At 36.8% G+C, this 17332-nt stretch overlaps 1 protein-coding gene across 1 annotated transcript in view; it reads right to left on the minus strand.

The window, feature by feature from the left end:
- MACROD2 (mono-ADP ribosylhydrolase 2) overlaps window positions 1-17332 on the minus strand; it is a 1996248-nt gene that overhangs the window by 791006 nt on the left and 1187910 nt on the right. Inside the window, exon 6 of the mRNA XM_054724198.1 lies at window positions 13360-13481. Coding sequence (XP_054580173.1) covers window positions 13360-13481 — 122 coding nt within the window. The remainder of the gene's footprint in view (window positions 1-13359; window positions 13482-17332) is intronic.

Raw genomic sequence — 17332 nt, forward strand, 5'->3', positions numbered from 1 at the left:
CATTTAATGATATGTCATTCTTTTTAATGCAAAAGTGCATTATTGTGTTATTTGAAAATATTCAGTTCTTCTATAGAAGAAAAATAAATGGGGGTGTATGAAACTCACATGTTAAGTAATAATAATAACTAAGTAAGTAGGTTTGGGGATATAGGTAGGATTGATAAAATGCATTAAATACAGTACTAATTTAATAACCTCTATGATGTAGTACCTACATGATAAAAGAAATGAAAGAAACAAGAGTATTATCTCTAAATAGAAAGAGATGGCAAAACCATTTCATGAGCTTGAATCATGTCACCTCTAGAGTGAGAGCATTGTCATCCTTAAAGTAACCTCCTACTGGTGACACCCATCATTGTCTCATTTGGCCCTACATCTGCTCTGACTGAGAAATACAGATAAAACCCACTGCTGTCCACCCTGAGCTACCTTCTGGGCATTCTTGCCCCTGTGTCTTTCTGACAGAGCAAGTATGTGCTGTTGGCCCCAAATACTCACCTTTTGCCATCTTGCCTTGCTCAATCCTCAACTCTGGTCCTCCTACCCACACCATCTCAAAAAGGCTGAGATGAGAGAGAGGGGGAGAGAGAGAGAGAGAGAGAGAGAGAGAAAGGATGGGAACAGCCAGCCCAAATGTATTACCTACTCCTCTCTGTCCCTGGTTTCTGTACGCTTGATTAAAAAAAAATGTTCAGATCATGACTTAATTTGATCTGTAAGCTTTTCTGTTGTGTACCCTTTGGAATAGCTTACCTGCTAGTACACTAGCAGCATGGACATTTCCCAACAAAGGGCTCAGAAGAGATGGATAGACTGCAGTAAAGTCCCTCAGCTCATAGGATCAGTATATTGCTCGACTTAGGCCATTATTTTAACTACTATGCTCCACTATTTTCATGAGATACCTGCCAGGCAATTTTACTTTTACACACTTTAGAAGGGTGTGTGTGTGTGTGTGTGTGTGTGTGTGTGTGTGTGTGTGTGTGTGGAGTGGAGTGGTAGAGGGGGAGATAGGTAGTATTCAAAATAAAGATAATTAGGGTGTTACTTGGACCAGGTCTGTAACATGTTTTCCATTTTTAAAAGAAAAATCACCTTTGCAACTCGACTGAATTGTTCATAAATAAGTCAAGAAAGCTTTCTTGATATTGACAGATTTATTTTTAAAATTTTATTGGTTTTCTTTACTTTGCTCTTTTAGTCTCTCAGTTCAACAGCTTAAGAATAGCTTAAATTCTATACATTGAAATTGGTCATCTAAACAAACATATCTTAATATTTGCAGGGAAAAAATGCACCTTTAAAAGCATTACCTTCGCACTAGACTATTAACCCTCCAGATATATGGCAAAATGGTCCCCTTGTTCAAATCTAATGGCAGGCTCGGGACTCTGTGTTCGTGTTTTGAATTGACTATTTCCTCATGATACAGTGATCTAATAACTGCTGCTTGGGTCAGGGACAGATAAAGCACTCAAGATGGAAGCTCACATTGTAAATCTGCTTACTGTTTCTATACAAATTTCACGGTAATATACTCCCTTTGACAGTGTGCAGGGCCAGTATTTCCTCTGAAAGACACTAGTACTGCAGAAGCCAGTAACGATTTTTCTCGGAATGTTCCCTAGCCTGATTATAGGAACGGAAAATAATTAAGTTGAGAAATCTGGCTAAATTGAGAGGTTTTATACTTTCATGTGAAATAGACTTTCCTTGGTGTTTGCTGGATTTACATCTGCAGAATGTACAAGTGACTAAAAATAAGTCTTTTAAAATGCAGATGAGATGAAGCAATAAGTTTTGGACAGTCTTACAGAAAGAATTGATTATAGTCATGTTGTAAGATTTTTGAGAAAAAAATAAGTAATGTATTTCCTAAAATGTTAAAAGAAGATATAATTTGAAAAAAAAAATCCTTATATTGCAATAAAATCAAAGGTAACCTCCTAATCAAATTATTCACCTCCAATATGTCTTCTAATCCATGAACAATTTTATATACATCCAACCATAAGTGGCCAACTCTTCCGCAGTTTACATGATGAATCAAACTTTAGTATTATGTGTTGAGAAAAAATTCAACCACGGTGACACAATATTGTGATACCATTTCTCCACTAAAGCATTACATTCATGATTTCATGCATTTTATAGAATATAATGCCAGTCACATTAATTACCATTCTTATGACATCTATATCACACTATTCTTAAAGAAGTACATAATTTGGATTCAAGAATAAATAGAAGAGTTCAAGAGTAAATAGAAGTAGGGAACAGACTATGGAATCTCAGAGGGAAGGGGGGGAGGGTGTCTGGGTGGGAAGAGATCAACCAAATAACTTATATGCATATGTGCATAACCCATGGACACAGACAATAGGTTGGTGAAGGCCTGGGGTAGTGTGGGATAGAAGAGGTCAGTGGAGAAAAAAAGGGGACATAAGACATATAATACTTTCAACAATAAAGATTAAAAAAAATCTTTGGACAACTTGTGCTTATCATATTGCCCTATCAGAAACTCAGTTTAACTTAAACCAATGTTTTTCAATTCAATCATATCTAACAATGCCTTTTTTATAATAAATATTTTCTAAAACCCTCTTGCCTGTGCTAAAATGACATCTATAAATAGGACAACTCAACCACATACAGGAAGCAGAAGGTATCAGTGTCCCACCCATATCTCCCCAGAACTCATCACTCCTGTACACGCCCTCACCCCACTGCCCAGCATCCTCCCACAAACTCCCTGATGAGACTCTGCGAAGGGCTTTCTCTCAGCCTGGCCAAGGAGTGGACAAGAAATGCTGGGAAGTTAAGGCTCCAATCCTCTGCCAACCACATGTAGAAGTTTAAGATAATAGCTCAGCTTTCCCTGCCCCTTAGATGGGATAATTCCTCAGCACAGCCTGCAAGGTCTCCCAGAGCTGCCCAGCAGGACTGAGCCTCAGCAGTCCAAGTGGTAACTTGCTGAATGCTGTGATGCTTAGCTGCCTTCCCTTCCCTTTCTCATGTCCCACTGCTCGGGCAGTGCTTCCGAGCCTAGTTTTCTAAATAAAGTACTTGTATACAAAACCTTGTCTCAGGGTCTTCTTCCAAGGGAACCCAACTCAGAACAATACATCAATTAAAAAAAAAAAAAGCAGCCTGTTCAGCATGGCTTAGTGGTTGAGAGTTGACCTCTGAACCAGGAGGTCATAGTTTGATTCCCCGTCAGGGCACATGGCTGAGTTGCAAGCTCAATCCCTGGTAGGGGGTGTGAAGGAGGCAGCTGATTAATTATTGTCTCTCATCATTGATGTTTCTATCTCTCTCTCCCTCTCCCTTTCTCTCTGGAGTCAATAAAAAGATATTTTAAAAAATGAATATAATTAATGCCATAAATGTAATATAAAAGGAAAGTGAAATAGTAAGATTCTGTTTCAACATGTAAAGACTTAGTCATGACTACATGTTGCTTAATGCAACACATAATGTGTGGAATTAATCTGCACCTAATGAAGTAGTTAAATAGTTGCTTCCCTACATGGAATCACCATGAAGAGAACACCGGCTGATACTCAAACAGGTGTGATGTATCCCCAACTACCATAGGTGGCACGGCCGTCAGTGGCATGATTTTCTCAGGCACACCTGGTAAAATTGTGAGCTAAGCCCAAGCTTCTCTTAATTTTCATGGTAGTTCAGTAATATATAAAGAGCAAAAGGATTTTTTATGTACCCCGTTGCTCATAAATAAGTTTTTACTTATATGACTATCCAGAAAAACATTAAAAGATTTTGTGGAATGAAAGATAGCTTTTCAATGTACTCCTGGTCAGCCCTCAAAATGCAGCATCCTTGGCCCCGCCCACAACATGCTAGTGGTACAGCAGAGGAAAGGAAAAGGGAGAAGTTCAGTGTCTACAGCCACTGGATTTAGACTTCCTTCATCTAAATCCCACCTTCACTTTTTGTTAGAGGTAAGAGCTTAGGTAATTTATTTTTGGTCGTTCTGGCTCATATCCCTTATCTGTAAAGTGAAAGAAACCACATTCTCTAACTTAGGATTTGTTCTCAGATTGATTCAATGAGTAAAACACAGTGCCTGGCACAAACTGAGGGTCCAAAAATATTAGCTATTCTCATTACTATGTTTCATGACTAAATGGTCTCTCTAACTCAAATCATCTCTCTGATGTGGCCACTGGGAAACCTAAGTTGTGCAGTATATACAAATCTGGGTTTGAGTATATAATTTTAAGTTTCCTAGGCACAATCTGTGAGTTTTCCATCAGTTCATGCTTTTCCTCCTCCTCTTCCCTAATGTCCATCCTTGGTCACTTGCCATTCCAGTAATAATAACCTGATGGGTATATTATTACAGATTTTGTATCCTGATGCCCAATTAGGAGACCTTATAAAAGGTAAGTTTAGGGCATAAAGAGAAAGGAAAAGTCTTGATTTAGCATCGCCCATTCCCCTCTGGCTAAATTAAAGAAACACAGGCAGCCAGCTAGAGGATATGAGTAACAAATGAGATCATGTGTAGGGAATTCACTGCTGCAAACTGTACAGTGAAGCACAAATGGTAAAGTGCTTTTGTTCTTATTACTTATTAACAGTATCATTAAACAAACAAAAGTTAGAATCCTGGCTAGAAAAGACACAGAGACTTAGCACCATCCTTTATAAATGAGATAGCTGAGAACCAAGACTAGAAGTTGCCAAAAAGAAATGGGAAAGAGCAAGCAGACACTCCACAGAAGAGGATATTTGAGATGAAGAACTGGCTGGGAAATGGTGATATCAAGTTAGGCAGAGGAACGGAGGTGACAAATTAAAAGGTCAGGTTTTTTTAAGGCTACAGAAGTCTTCGAGGAAAAGACTGCATTGATTGATGTGCTCTGTAATGGAAACTCAGATAATGAAATAAAACCAGCATTTAAGAATTTCAGGCTGAGAACTCATTGCCATGGCAACCCTCTCAGAAGGGAACTTGTATAAGAAAATAAGATTCACTTGACTACTCCTTACAATGAAAATCTACACTACAGTGAAACAATTAAGTGCAGAATTTCAGAGTTGCCTATTGCCAAAATGCCTAGAGGTAGCACTGAATATGTATATCTATCGTCTCTTCCATTGGAAGCTATTACTTCTTAAAATCTATGACTCATGGAGGGAGCAGCATCCAGCTTTGAGGGATCTCTTGACACTGGGTGTCTCCTACCAGCGAACATTTACAATTTTTTCCACTCTATAAATCATCTAGCAGGACACTTGTATGACAATCACAGTGGTACACACCATTTAAACAAATGCTCAACTTTTAATCTGTCCATAATCACATAAAACTATCAAAGTCATATGTCAATTATTAGTTATACCTTATGGAAAATCATTTTACCCTAAGTAATATCTTGTTTATATTCAGCATATAATCATTTTAGTAAAAACATCTATTTTATTACATGTTCTTCCTCAAAGAATGTTAAACTGAGTACAATATAATTTGTCAATTAAAAAGAGTTTTCTTAAAAATCTAATAATGACCATTATGAACCTATGCCTTTTAACTAATAATGAGAAAATAAATCACTGTGATCTTTTTTGAATGACATGGATTTGGTTTCTAAAATTGAACCTGGTAGTAGAAGAATTTGCCGCTGAGAAATGCTTTATCATATTGCAAAAAAAAAAAAAAAAGAGAGAGGAATAGAGGCTAAGAATAACTTATAAAAATGATTATAAATTATTTATATGCTCACTTATACAAAAAGAATACAGACATCTATCTATCTATATCCTACTTAATAAAGAGGGGATATGCAAATTGACCATCATGCCGTCACAAAGCTGGTGGTGCCCATAGCCACAAGATGGCGGCGCCCAGTCCCCTCAGCCCTGCTTGAGTTCTTTCAGCACCGCCAGAAGTGGGGGGTGGCAGGAACGCCTGCTGCTGGAGTCCCACAGTCCTTTCAGCCCAGCCAGGGGGGCGGCAGGTGCACAGTGTGGCCAGACCCCCCCTCAGCCCCTCAGCCACCCAGGGCCGGCCTGAGGCGCAGGCAAGCCTCAGATAGCAGCTGCCCAGCCGTTGCCCAAGGTGCAGGCAAGCCTCGGATGGCAGATGCCCAGCTGCCCAGGGTTGCCCGAGGCTCAGGTAACCAGGGCCGGACGAGGCTTGCACTGGCAGTGGCAGAAATATATATATAAAAGGTTAAGTGACCGGCCGACTGGCCGACTCGCTGACCAGCAGGTAGGTATGATGGGCATTGACCACCAGGAGGCAGATACTCAACTCAGGAGCTGCCGAGCGACAGCAACTTTGCAGAGTGCCCTTTTGCACTCCAGGACCCCTTGGGGGATGTTGGACTGCTGGTTTTAGCCCAATCTCTGCAGGCCAGGCCGAGAGACCCCACCTGCTAGAGGGACACTGCTCACTCCGCAGATGCCCTTTGAGTCCGGGCACCGCCCCAGGTGCAGCTGACCAGGGAGGGACCGTGGGAGGTTGGCTCCAGGGCATGTCCAGCCCATCTTGCCCAGTCCCACCCCATTGGCCACCTTCTAATTAATTTCCTTTCAATGTGCACAAATCCGTGAACCAGGCCCCTGGTGATATACAAGATAATATCTATGCCATCCTATACATCAGCATCAAGTAATAATGGGTAGATGGGTACACTATGCTATTTTCATTTACCAGCCCTTGCTCAATTGGAATTTTCCTTTTCTACCTTCAACTTTATACTTATCCTTATGTTTTCACCAATATTTTTACCAATATGAACAATTTCCATTTGTCTGTTTTAGGTAATAGCATGCAAGCGGATATTTTATATATGGATCATCCTTCACCAATTCCATAAGAGCCTCTTAATTTTCTCAGGACACAATATTGTCCTAGAAGTCAAAATAATTTAGTTACTTATTTTACTATTCTGATTATTCATTTCTCAAGTCACATGCACACATTAGAATACTGTAGTTCTAAGACCTGTATCTACTTTTTTTTTTTTAATATATTTTATTGATTTTTTACAGAGAGGAAGAGAGAGGGATAGAGAGTTAGAAACATTGATGAGAGAGAAACATCGACCAGCTGCCTCCTGCACACCCCCTACTGGGGATGTGCCCGCAACCAAGGTACATGCCCTTGACCGGAATCGAACCCGGGACCTTTGAGTCCGCAGGCCAACGCTCTATCCACTGAGCCAAATCGGTTTCGGCTGTATCTACTTTTTTGATATCTATCTTTCTTTCCTAAGGTTTTACTGAGAAAATCGGCACTCTCCTTGACTTTTATTTCAACGATTTTTTTCTTATTCTCATTTCCAGTTTATTCTATTTATAATTATCCCCTCATGGTGCCTTATTTTTTTTTGCCTATACTGGAATCAACATTCTCAAGGTTGTCAAGAATGTATATAAGAATAAATTTGCATATATTTTAATTTCCCCAAGGGGAACTCATGGTTAGAGAAAAATATCTGAATAATATTGGAAGTAAATTGTAAGGAATAAGATATTTGCACAAACTAGGTCTAGGAAGCATGGACTATTGTCAGATTTTTCACTTGAAATTATGGTAAGATTGGAATGAGAATCATGATTAAAATCCTAAATTTAAACATTCTTTGGTATTGCTAAAGCTGTGCTAATTAATAATTCATAGAAGAGACATGCCACTCTAAAATAAACCATTAGATGTATTACAGAATTTATTTTTATTCTTTTAACATTTAAAACAAACATGTGATGTACATTTTTAAAAGCCACCAAAAACAATGAATAGAAAAAATCATTGTAAGGACATTTTCTGTCCTAAATTATTAAAAGGAAAATTATGTTTTTCATAGGGAAAAGTTTATCCACAAATGTCACATGCAGCAAACAAATAACTACCTTATTTCTAGATAGTCATGTATAGTTATCACTTCACTCTTCTCCATTTAAAAAAGTATCTCCTTTTAGAAAAAAATAGGTGGTAAGTGAAATTTATTTGTTTCCCACTTTGTTTCCTGTTTCTCCCAACCTCCCTTCAGAGTCCCTTTCCAGTCTCTTCCTCTAGCAGGCTGACGCTTGGTCCTTTTATCATCCTCTAATTTATCCTGCCAAAGTGAGGAGTAATTTGATAAATTCCTTCATATTAAGGTATTAGAAAATTAATTTTCTTCTAATCTCATGAGTATTTGCATTTTAAAGGGAAATTGCAGAGAAAGAACAATGTCTGACCATCTTAAATTACACATCAGTTATGGAATTTCAAGCATGTGTGGGAAGATATTTAAAAGTGATGAGAGAACAAGAGAGTACTCTCAAATAATAGAATGAATAAGATGATTTTCTCTATATTTATTTGTCAGGATGGTCAGGAGATGGAAACCAATCCTCCATTTGAGGATCACCATTATATTCTCTGGAAGATACCTAAAAAATAGCTTAGTGCACAGTGGGTGTTACTATTTATTAAATAAATGCATGGTCATATTATTTGTTTTACCTCCAATAAAAACTTGAAGAATATATTTCTTTGGAGAAATATGAATAAAGCAATTATCTCTGACCCCTCTACTGTGATCCCACATCCTTTGGTTTAACTTTGGCAGAAAACTGATGTCCACCAAATATTCCATTAATTCATGGACATTACTCTGACCCGCTTGCAGTAGGCAGGGGTATATGAGTAGTTCTGGTCTCTAAAATGAGAACAGAAATTACGTGTATCACTTTTGAGCTAAGACAGTAAAAAGTTCATTTGTGATTTTGCAAAGTCTCTGTACTATGGCTGAAGAAGTTGTCAGTTCCAGATAGTACAGCTATGAGAGAATTGAAAGTCCATAAGCCAGGGTCTCTGAATGCAGGTCACCAAGCCTTTGAGATTATTTGTAGTTGCAGCACAGACGAATAGATTGATATGTCCCCTTTATGCCATTTACTATATTGATTCATAGCTCATTTGTTACATATCTGCTGTCCCATCTTTACTGGTTACTCCTTGTTTATTTTTGTAGCTTTGTTCTAAAACAAAATGTAGTTGGAAAACAATAATAATATTAGGGTATTTTTTTAAAGTTAAAAATTAGATTACAATTTTAAGACAGTTACATGGTGTTACAAGACTAGTATAATTCAATTCAATGCAATGTAATTTGATTCAATTCATCTATTGAGCAATAAAAGTGTGATATGCTTTGTGCTGTCAGTACACATTAGTTGGTGATGTTATAAATGAATACAAATAAGATGCTATTAATAGTCTTTAACAATATTAATAATAATTTTAACTGCCTAAACAAATATCTTATGAGATAATAGAAAGTACATATTTGTCTCTATCCCTGGTTCAGGCACAGAATCCTAAAATTCTTATAAATTCCTAAATGCTAAGAGCAATAGGATCATGTTTTGTTCTAATAGAGCAAGTCTGGGAAGTGGGAGAGGACTCCGCATGGGCACTGGTTACCAGAAAGAGCAAGTTGTGATTAGAAATTTGTAGTTTTCAGCCTCACTAATCCTCCAGAGAGGTGAGGGGAAAACAATGGAATTAATGGCCAATCATGCCTGCATGAGGAAGTCTTCATAATATCCCAACCGTGTTTGAAGCTCTTCCAGGTTGGCAAACATCAACACTGGGAATGTGACACACCTCAGCTCAGTGGGGACAGAAGGCCCCGTGCCCAGAACTTTCCCAGACCTCACTCCACGTATCTCTTCATCTGCCTCCTTTATCATATCTTTTAATAAACTGGTAAATGTAAAAATTGTTTCCCTGAGTCCTGTGAGCCACTCTAGGAAATTCATTGAACTTAAGAAGGGGGTCACAGAGATTTCCCATCTAAAGCCCTTTGATCAGAGGCGCAGGTGAAGCGTATGTGGTGTGTGTGTGTGTGTGTGTGTGTGTGTGTGTGTGTGTGTGTGTGTGTGCAATCTTGTGGGAATGAGCCCCTGAAGTTTGATATCTGGCTCTATCTCCAGGTAGACAGTGTCAGAATTGAGGTAAATTGTAGGAAACCCAGCTGGTGTTGAAGAGAATTGCTTGGTGTGGGTTAAAACCTCCACACATTTGGTGACTAGAAATAAAGTGTTTTGTGTGCATAATAAAGGAAATTCACAGGGAAGAAAGACAAAGTAGGGGAGAATGAGGTTTCTCTACACTGGAGGAGGAAGACATTGAATTTTCCTTTACAACTAGATTAACTGAATGCTTTATAATAATATAGTTCTGGTTTAAAAGCATCAACAAATGATATGATTAACATCTATATGTCTGGTTTTCAAAACATATATCAAAGGAAGAATGATATCAATCTTCTAAATTTGCCAAATTGTAAAAATGTAAATGTGAAAACTATCTTATACTTGTATACTTGAAGTGATATTGACAAATACTTGTATTTTTTAAATCTTTTTTAAAAATATATTTTATTGATTTTTTACAGAGAGGAAGGGAGAGGGATAGAGAGCTAGAAACATCGATGAGAGAGAAATATCGACCAGCTGCCTTCTGCACACCTCCTACCAGGGATGTGCCCATAACCAATGTACATGCCCTTGACCAGAATCGAACCTGGGACCTTTCAGTCCACAGACCAACGCTCTATCCACTGAGTCAAACTGGCTTTGGCGACAAATACTTTTATAGAGAATTACATTTTTTAGTTATCTTATATTCATCATCTCCACTGCTCCCCATAATAGCTCATGAGTTAGTTCTGAGATTACAGAAATAAATTACAGATTATTTGTATGTGGAAACCAAGGCTATATTATATTGACATGACTTATCCATGGTTATACAGTGATAATTGGTAGAGCAAACACTAAGCTATTCTGGGTTTATGAGAATCTTATTTGACATGTATATAATTAGCTCAAGTTAAGTTTTTCTTCCATTTTCACAAGCGCACTTTTTATATCAACCATCTTTCTCCATCTAATGTAATCAATCTACAGAGTACAAGCCTATACTATAGAACACCTATGCAGTCAATCATATTTCTAAGAATTTTCTAGTAACCCCCAAATAAGGAGGACCTGATGACATTAGCATTATGTTTGCAATGTTGCTCAAGAACACAACATTCCATGTAAAGTAGAAAGCCAGTTTCCTCCTTCAAGGAAAAAAAAGAAGGGAGAGATGGAGGAGAAGAAAGGAAAGGGAAAGAAAAGAAAGAAAGAAAGAAAGAAAGAAAGAAAGAAAGAAAGAAAGAAAGAAAGAAAGAAAGAAAGAAAGAAAGATAGATAGAAAGAAAATGGATGTTTTCTTTTTATGAGTAAGATTCAAGACATTCAATGGCAACTCCAGTCAACCATGCCATAACAGAGAGAGAAATTTAGCTGAACATTTACTTCACATTTTGCAGATATTTTCCATCTCTGTTTTTACTTATTAATATTGGAATAACTTCAGTTTACTACTGTCTGCTAATTTTATCCCAGTAACATGTATACCCTCAAAATCATCATCAAAGGTGTTAAGGTAGATCTTCAAATCCCAGAATGATTAGAGTATTGCTTAAGTCCACCTGATAAAAGTTAGTTTAACTTCATAATTCACCATCTTCTTAAGTAATGGTAGCAAGTAGTGTAATAGCAGATGTGATTATTTTACACATCTTAGGAATGCTTCTTTTTCCTATTAAATATTGGTTGCTATTTTTACACTTTCTAATGGTCTAGACTCTTCTTATTTATTTACACACTAGAGGCCTGGTGCATGAAATTCATGCACGGGAAGAGGTCCCCTCAGCCCAGCCTGCACTGTCTCTAATCCGGGACCCTTCGAGGGATGTCCGACTGCTGGTTTAGGCCAGATCCCCGGGACCAGGCGTAAACCAGCAGCCAGAAATCCCTCTCACAATCCTAGACCGCTGGCTCCTAATTGCTCACCTGCCTGCCTGCATGGTCACCCCTAACTGCTCCCCCCTGCAGGCCTGATTGCCCCTCACTGCCTCTGCATGCTGGCCTGATCACTGCTAACTGACCCCCCTGCCAGCCTGGTCGCAGCCTGCTGTTCAGTTGTTTGGTTGTCTCTCACTAACCCCCCTGCTGGCCTCATCATAGGCAGGTATCTTGCGAGGGTGCAAGGGTTAATTTGCATATTACCTCTTTATTATATAGTATTAGAGATGTCATTGAATTCACTAGTAAATTCTCTTCAGGTCTCAAGGTCCATATTTTCCAAGTTGAAATGTCTATACATAAACATTTTGTGAACACTTCAGCCCCTTGCCTTTTTAAATCAATAAGCCATATTGACAACATTTTAATTACCCCCTGAATGTGCACACCTGTTTAGATTTTCCTGTAGAGAACAAAATTAGCCAACTTGTTTAGCAGTTTGCTTTGTTCCATTCTCTCTGAACTTGAGTTTTCTCCTCTAAGACAGAATAGTCTTATTTATTGATTCACTTACAAAGAACTTTAAAAAGAAAATCAAATAGTGAAAGAAAATATCCAGCTCTGTTAATAATCATGCAAAGATTTTAAAGGCAGTATAACTGGCTTGTAAAAAGTATTTTTATGTTAAGCAAACTCACTAACATACATTGAAAAAGTGACTTTATTATTATAATCAAGCATGAAAAATACAGTGATGATCAAGTTATCTAAATGTGTCTGACTCTCAATGCTTCTTCATGCAAATAATAAACCACCACTTTTGTGAACTCCAGGGCAATGCCAATCCATTCAACCTTCTAAGAAGTCAATTGTTTAACTGCCCCACAATTTCATCAAGGCTAATTCTCTGTGAAACGACTCAAGGGATTCGGCCCACATTAACTCACTCTTGTGTGTTTACACTTTCATTTTTCTCATAGTTTTATTTTCCTGGTGTAATTGACATGTAATAAACGTAGTACATGCTTTAAAAGAAAAGCAGGTGAATAAATACCTCTAAATCCAACCAGAGAAAACTGCCTTTCATCTCAGCCTACTAGTAAAGAAATAGATTAGATCCACATTTTCTAAACTCTCTGTCTAAATTGATAAAACTTAGAAGGAATGTGGCATACCCAACCACAGAATATTAGTTTACGAAAAGGAAAATAAATCTAAAAGAATAACAACTGTCAAGTAAAAACATACACGCACTCTTCAAAAGATAATGGCAAAATGAGAGAAAGTTCTGGGGTTCTAAATTGTTCATGATGTTTTAAATTCCCAAACATCATGAACAATTTAGCAAATATTTACGGCATCAGAAAAGTGAAGCCATGATAACCAACAGAAGACATCACTAAGATTCTTAAATTCAGTTTTCAGAATTTTGGAAATGGTTTTTACCTTCATTTTGGACAAGACTGATTTCCAAAATATAAAGGCTGAAAAAGAATAAGAAAAAAGGAACACGAAAGTACTTACAACTGATCGGATGTTATTTTCTTTCACCAGCTTCAGAGATGATTTATAGCAATTTGCAAGGTCTTCCTTGTGGGAACCATTAATATGGCCTCTTGCTATTGGCCCTACAGTATGGATGACATCTGCAAATGCAAAAGGAAGACAAAATAGGGTAAGCAAGGTATTTTTCACTTTTCACATAAATGGTGCTTTATTTATTTTAGGTATTTGTATTGGAGCCTGGAGACAAGCAAGCTAAGAAATTCTGATGATGCAAATGTAAAAGATTTTAGGTAGCACAACCTCCTAAAGTAGGCAATTTCCCAGGAAGATATTGTGAAAAGGAAAGCCCTACCAATAAATTGTTCCATCATTATTGGCCAGATCCAAGTGAGAAGAATTATAATATAAGAGGTGAATTATTGGCACCATGGAAAAAGACAAAACCTTGGTGGGAAATAAACTAAGAAATAATTGCCTAAAAAATGAGCATTTTTAATTGACCTGGGAAGAACCAATGCTACATATCACTTTACTTGTAAATAAGACAATAAATGCAGGAATTGTACACAATAAAGACAAGTTTTGGAAAATATGCCAAGATAATTTATGATCATCGGTAATAGACCTAAAAGGAGTAATTTGAAAACATCCTTACCGATTTTAGAGTGCAACCTATGGATCCTCAACATACATGAGATATCCTAGGAATAAAATAGTACCTAGTTTCTTTTTTTTTTACTATACAGGGTGGGGTAAACGTAGGTTTACAGTTGTTTGTATGGGAAATAATACAAAAATTAATAAGTAATAATATAAAAACTTTGTGTTTTGCATATGCACAACTGTAAACCTACTGTGGATACACCCTGTATTAAAACTTTCAAAAAGCAATCTATACTTTTCAACCTCTATCTATATTTAAAAACACGAAATCTGATTTTTCTTTTTTGCATATAAAAACAGCCATTTTGGTATTCTTTTAACATCTACACATACATAAACTTTTAAAATTAGGATCATAATGAAAAAGGACTGTCCTAGCATTAAGTCCATAAAGATTATTAAAAAAAAAAACCAACAACACCCAAAATTTAATCTAAATTATTTAAAAATGCCTTAGAACTCTTGCTTTCCAGTCTTATAAATTAATATGGATTATGAGTCCATTTTATTGCTGTAACAACTAGTCAATTTTGATAAAAAGAAAAATTCGGTCTACCAGTTTTGGAATAGTAAAATTAAATGAAATTATTTTCTTTGACTAATCATACCACTGCTTAATTTAAAAAAACAATGAGAATAAGAACACATTACAAAAAAATGAGTAAGTAGAATAGTTTTAAATTTCACATGAAATTTAAATAGTAGAAAATAAATCACTAAGGGAAAGATTTTTGTTGATTGACTGCTAAATGTCCAGAGTAACAAATGATGCTTGGGAAAATCCCCAAAATGTTGACTATAACTTTTAATTCTGAAATAGTATTTAAATCCTAATCAGATAATATTAAAGGTGACATCTCATGATTAGTATCAGCAGAAATGTCACCAGTGAGTTCATGCAGATGTTATTTCACAGCAAACCTGAGTTTAAAGTGAGAACTGCTACAATACAAGGAAAAGATAAAGAGATACTAGGTTGTATTTATCAGAAAAACTAAATACAAACAAACAAACAATAAAACACCAAAGAAACAAAAGAAAGCACACAGTGATTTTTTGTAATAATAGTAACAAGAGTTGCATATAGAAACAATACAAGTCCTATATGTAGTACATTTTTTTAGTATTTTATTTACTTTTTAAAATATATTTCATTCATTTTTTACAGAGAGGAAGGGAGAGGGACAGAGAGCCAGAAACATCGATGAGAGAGAAACATCGATCAGCTGCCTCCTGTACACCTCCTATTGGGGATGTGCCCGCAACTAAGGTACATGCCCTTCACTGGAATCAAACCTGGGACCATTCAGTCTATAGGCCAATGCTCTATCCATTGAACCAAACCAGTTAGGGCTGTAGTACATTTTTATATGAATACTGTATTTTTAGATTCTATTTTTAAATGAACACTATACTACATGAAGAAGAAAGATTGTACTTAGCTTTACTTTATTTTTCCTTTTGTGACTACTTGCTCTTTGTGTCTAGCTATCATAATTCTATAGAGCAGCATTTCCCAAAGGAGGTTCATTAAGATATAGGTGCAAAGGTCAATTGAATTTGAAATCACTGAGTGAAACTAAGTCACCCTTAGGAAGAGCTTCTCTGGGCATTTAGTATAGCACATTGTCAGTCTCCACATGGGGACACAGAATACTCTGTTCCTCAAATAAACTTGACAACTAAAACCCATGTTTTGCAGAGCACTTCATGGAATTACATTTCCACAAATTAAGCTTTGAAAAATGTTCCAGAGAAATTTTGGCATCCTTATTGCATTGTTACAGGTGAAGGCCATGTTTTTTTTTTTTTTTTTTCAGTCTTTAACCATTGCAGCTGTACATCAAACACTTAGTACATAAGAAACAACAGTATATTACCTTGGCTTCCTTATTTAATAGATGGAGGAGGTTAAGGATAAGTGTCTCTTATCTGGGGTCATAAAGATGTACCTACTTGAGCCAAGTAAAACAAGGCTTAGGGGCATGAATGGGAAGAAAAGACAGAGGGGATCTCAAAACATCAGGAAACAGTAACATCATAACCCTTTTTCTTGCCTTTTTCCTTAGCCACCATTGTCCACATAACAGAAATGGAATTTATGAAAAACTACTCCTTGCATTTCTTTAGTTCTCCATTTAATTTAAAAGTCTGAGAAGACATAGCCAATAAATGAGCTTCCTCAACATCAAAATATAATATCTATATTTTCTGCTCTATGTTAAATTTACAACATCCAGAATCAAGTAAGTGTTAACCAACATAATGATGTCTCAGTTCCACAAAGGTGGAGGTGAATCAGTGTGAGGTTCAGAAGGAAATTTTCTTCATCATTTTAATTGTTCCTAGTACTTGTGAGCAACTTTTCCACACTGAGGAGCTCCTTTATTTTCTACTATAAAATTCATCCAGGAGTCCTGCCTTCTCCTTTTTAAAAATATATTTTATTAATTTCAGAGAGGAAAGGAGAGGCAGAGAGAGGTAGAAACATCAGTGATGAGAAAGAATCATTGATTGGCTACCTCCTGCATGCCCCCCTCTGAGAATCAAGCCTGAAACCTGGGTATGTGCCCTGACTGGGAATTGAACAGTGACCTCTTGGTTCATAAGTCAACACTCAACCACAGCCATACCACCCGGGCTGAGTCCTTGCCTTGATTTTCATTGTATTGGTCCCTGCCTTGATTTTCTTATCTGCAGAAAAAAATCAGCTGCTTAGGTGATGTCCAGGGTATCTTCTGTGCTATGTTTCATCATTAATATTTGACCTTGTAAAGGAGACAGATGGACAGATGGAGTGCACAGTGATGTCTGGGCAGTTGACCGAAACCTTAAACATAGTTAAGTGGCTGGTGAGCCTTGTGAATATAAGGATCCATTTTTAATACCAGAAATATTATAGACCACTCTTTCACAACAATAGTTTCAAAGTCCATTGACTGAGAACAAGTTAGAGACAAACAGCTATTATCACTTGAATGATGCTTTGTATTAACTTATATTTTATTGTTAATCACAACAGCATTTTCACATACATTTGTGGATCTCATGGTGTAAATACAATAATGTAAACATTAGTTTTTAATTTGATGTCTGGTGCATGCAGAGGCTTAAGAAATAGTAAATATCACCAGCAACAGTAGCAGTATCATCTAAGCAGCTAAGGCATCTTTGTTTTTTTTAACTCTCACCCGATGATATTTTTTTCCATTGATTTTTTTTTTTTTTTTTTTAGAGAGAGTGGATATTTTTTTCCATTGATTTTTTTTAGAGAGAGGAGAGAGAGAGAGAGAAACATCTATGTGAGAGACATCAATTGGTTGCCTCT

Source organism: Eptesicus fuscus, chromosome 12, assembly GCF_027574615.1.
Source record: "Eptesicus fuscus isolate TK198812 chromosome 12, DD_ASM_mEF_20220401, whole genome shotgun sequence".
Lineage (NCBI taxonomy): Eukaryota > Metazoa > Chordata > Mammalia > Chiroptera > Vespertilionidae > Eptesicus > Eptesicus fuscus.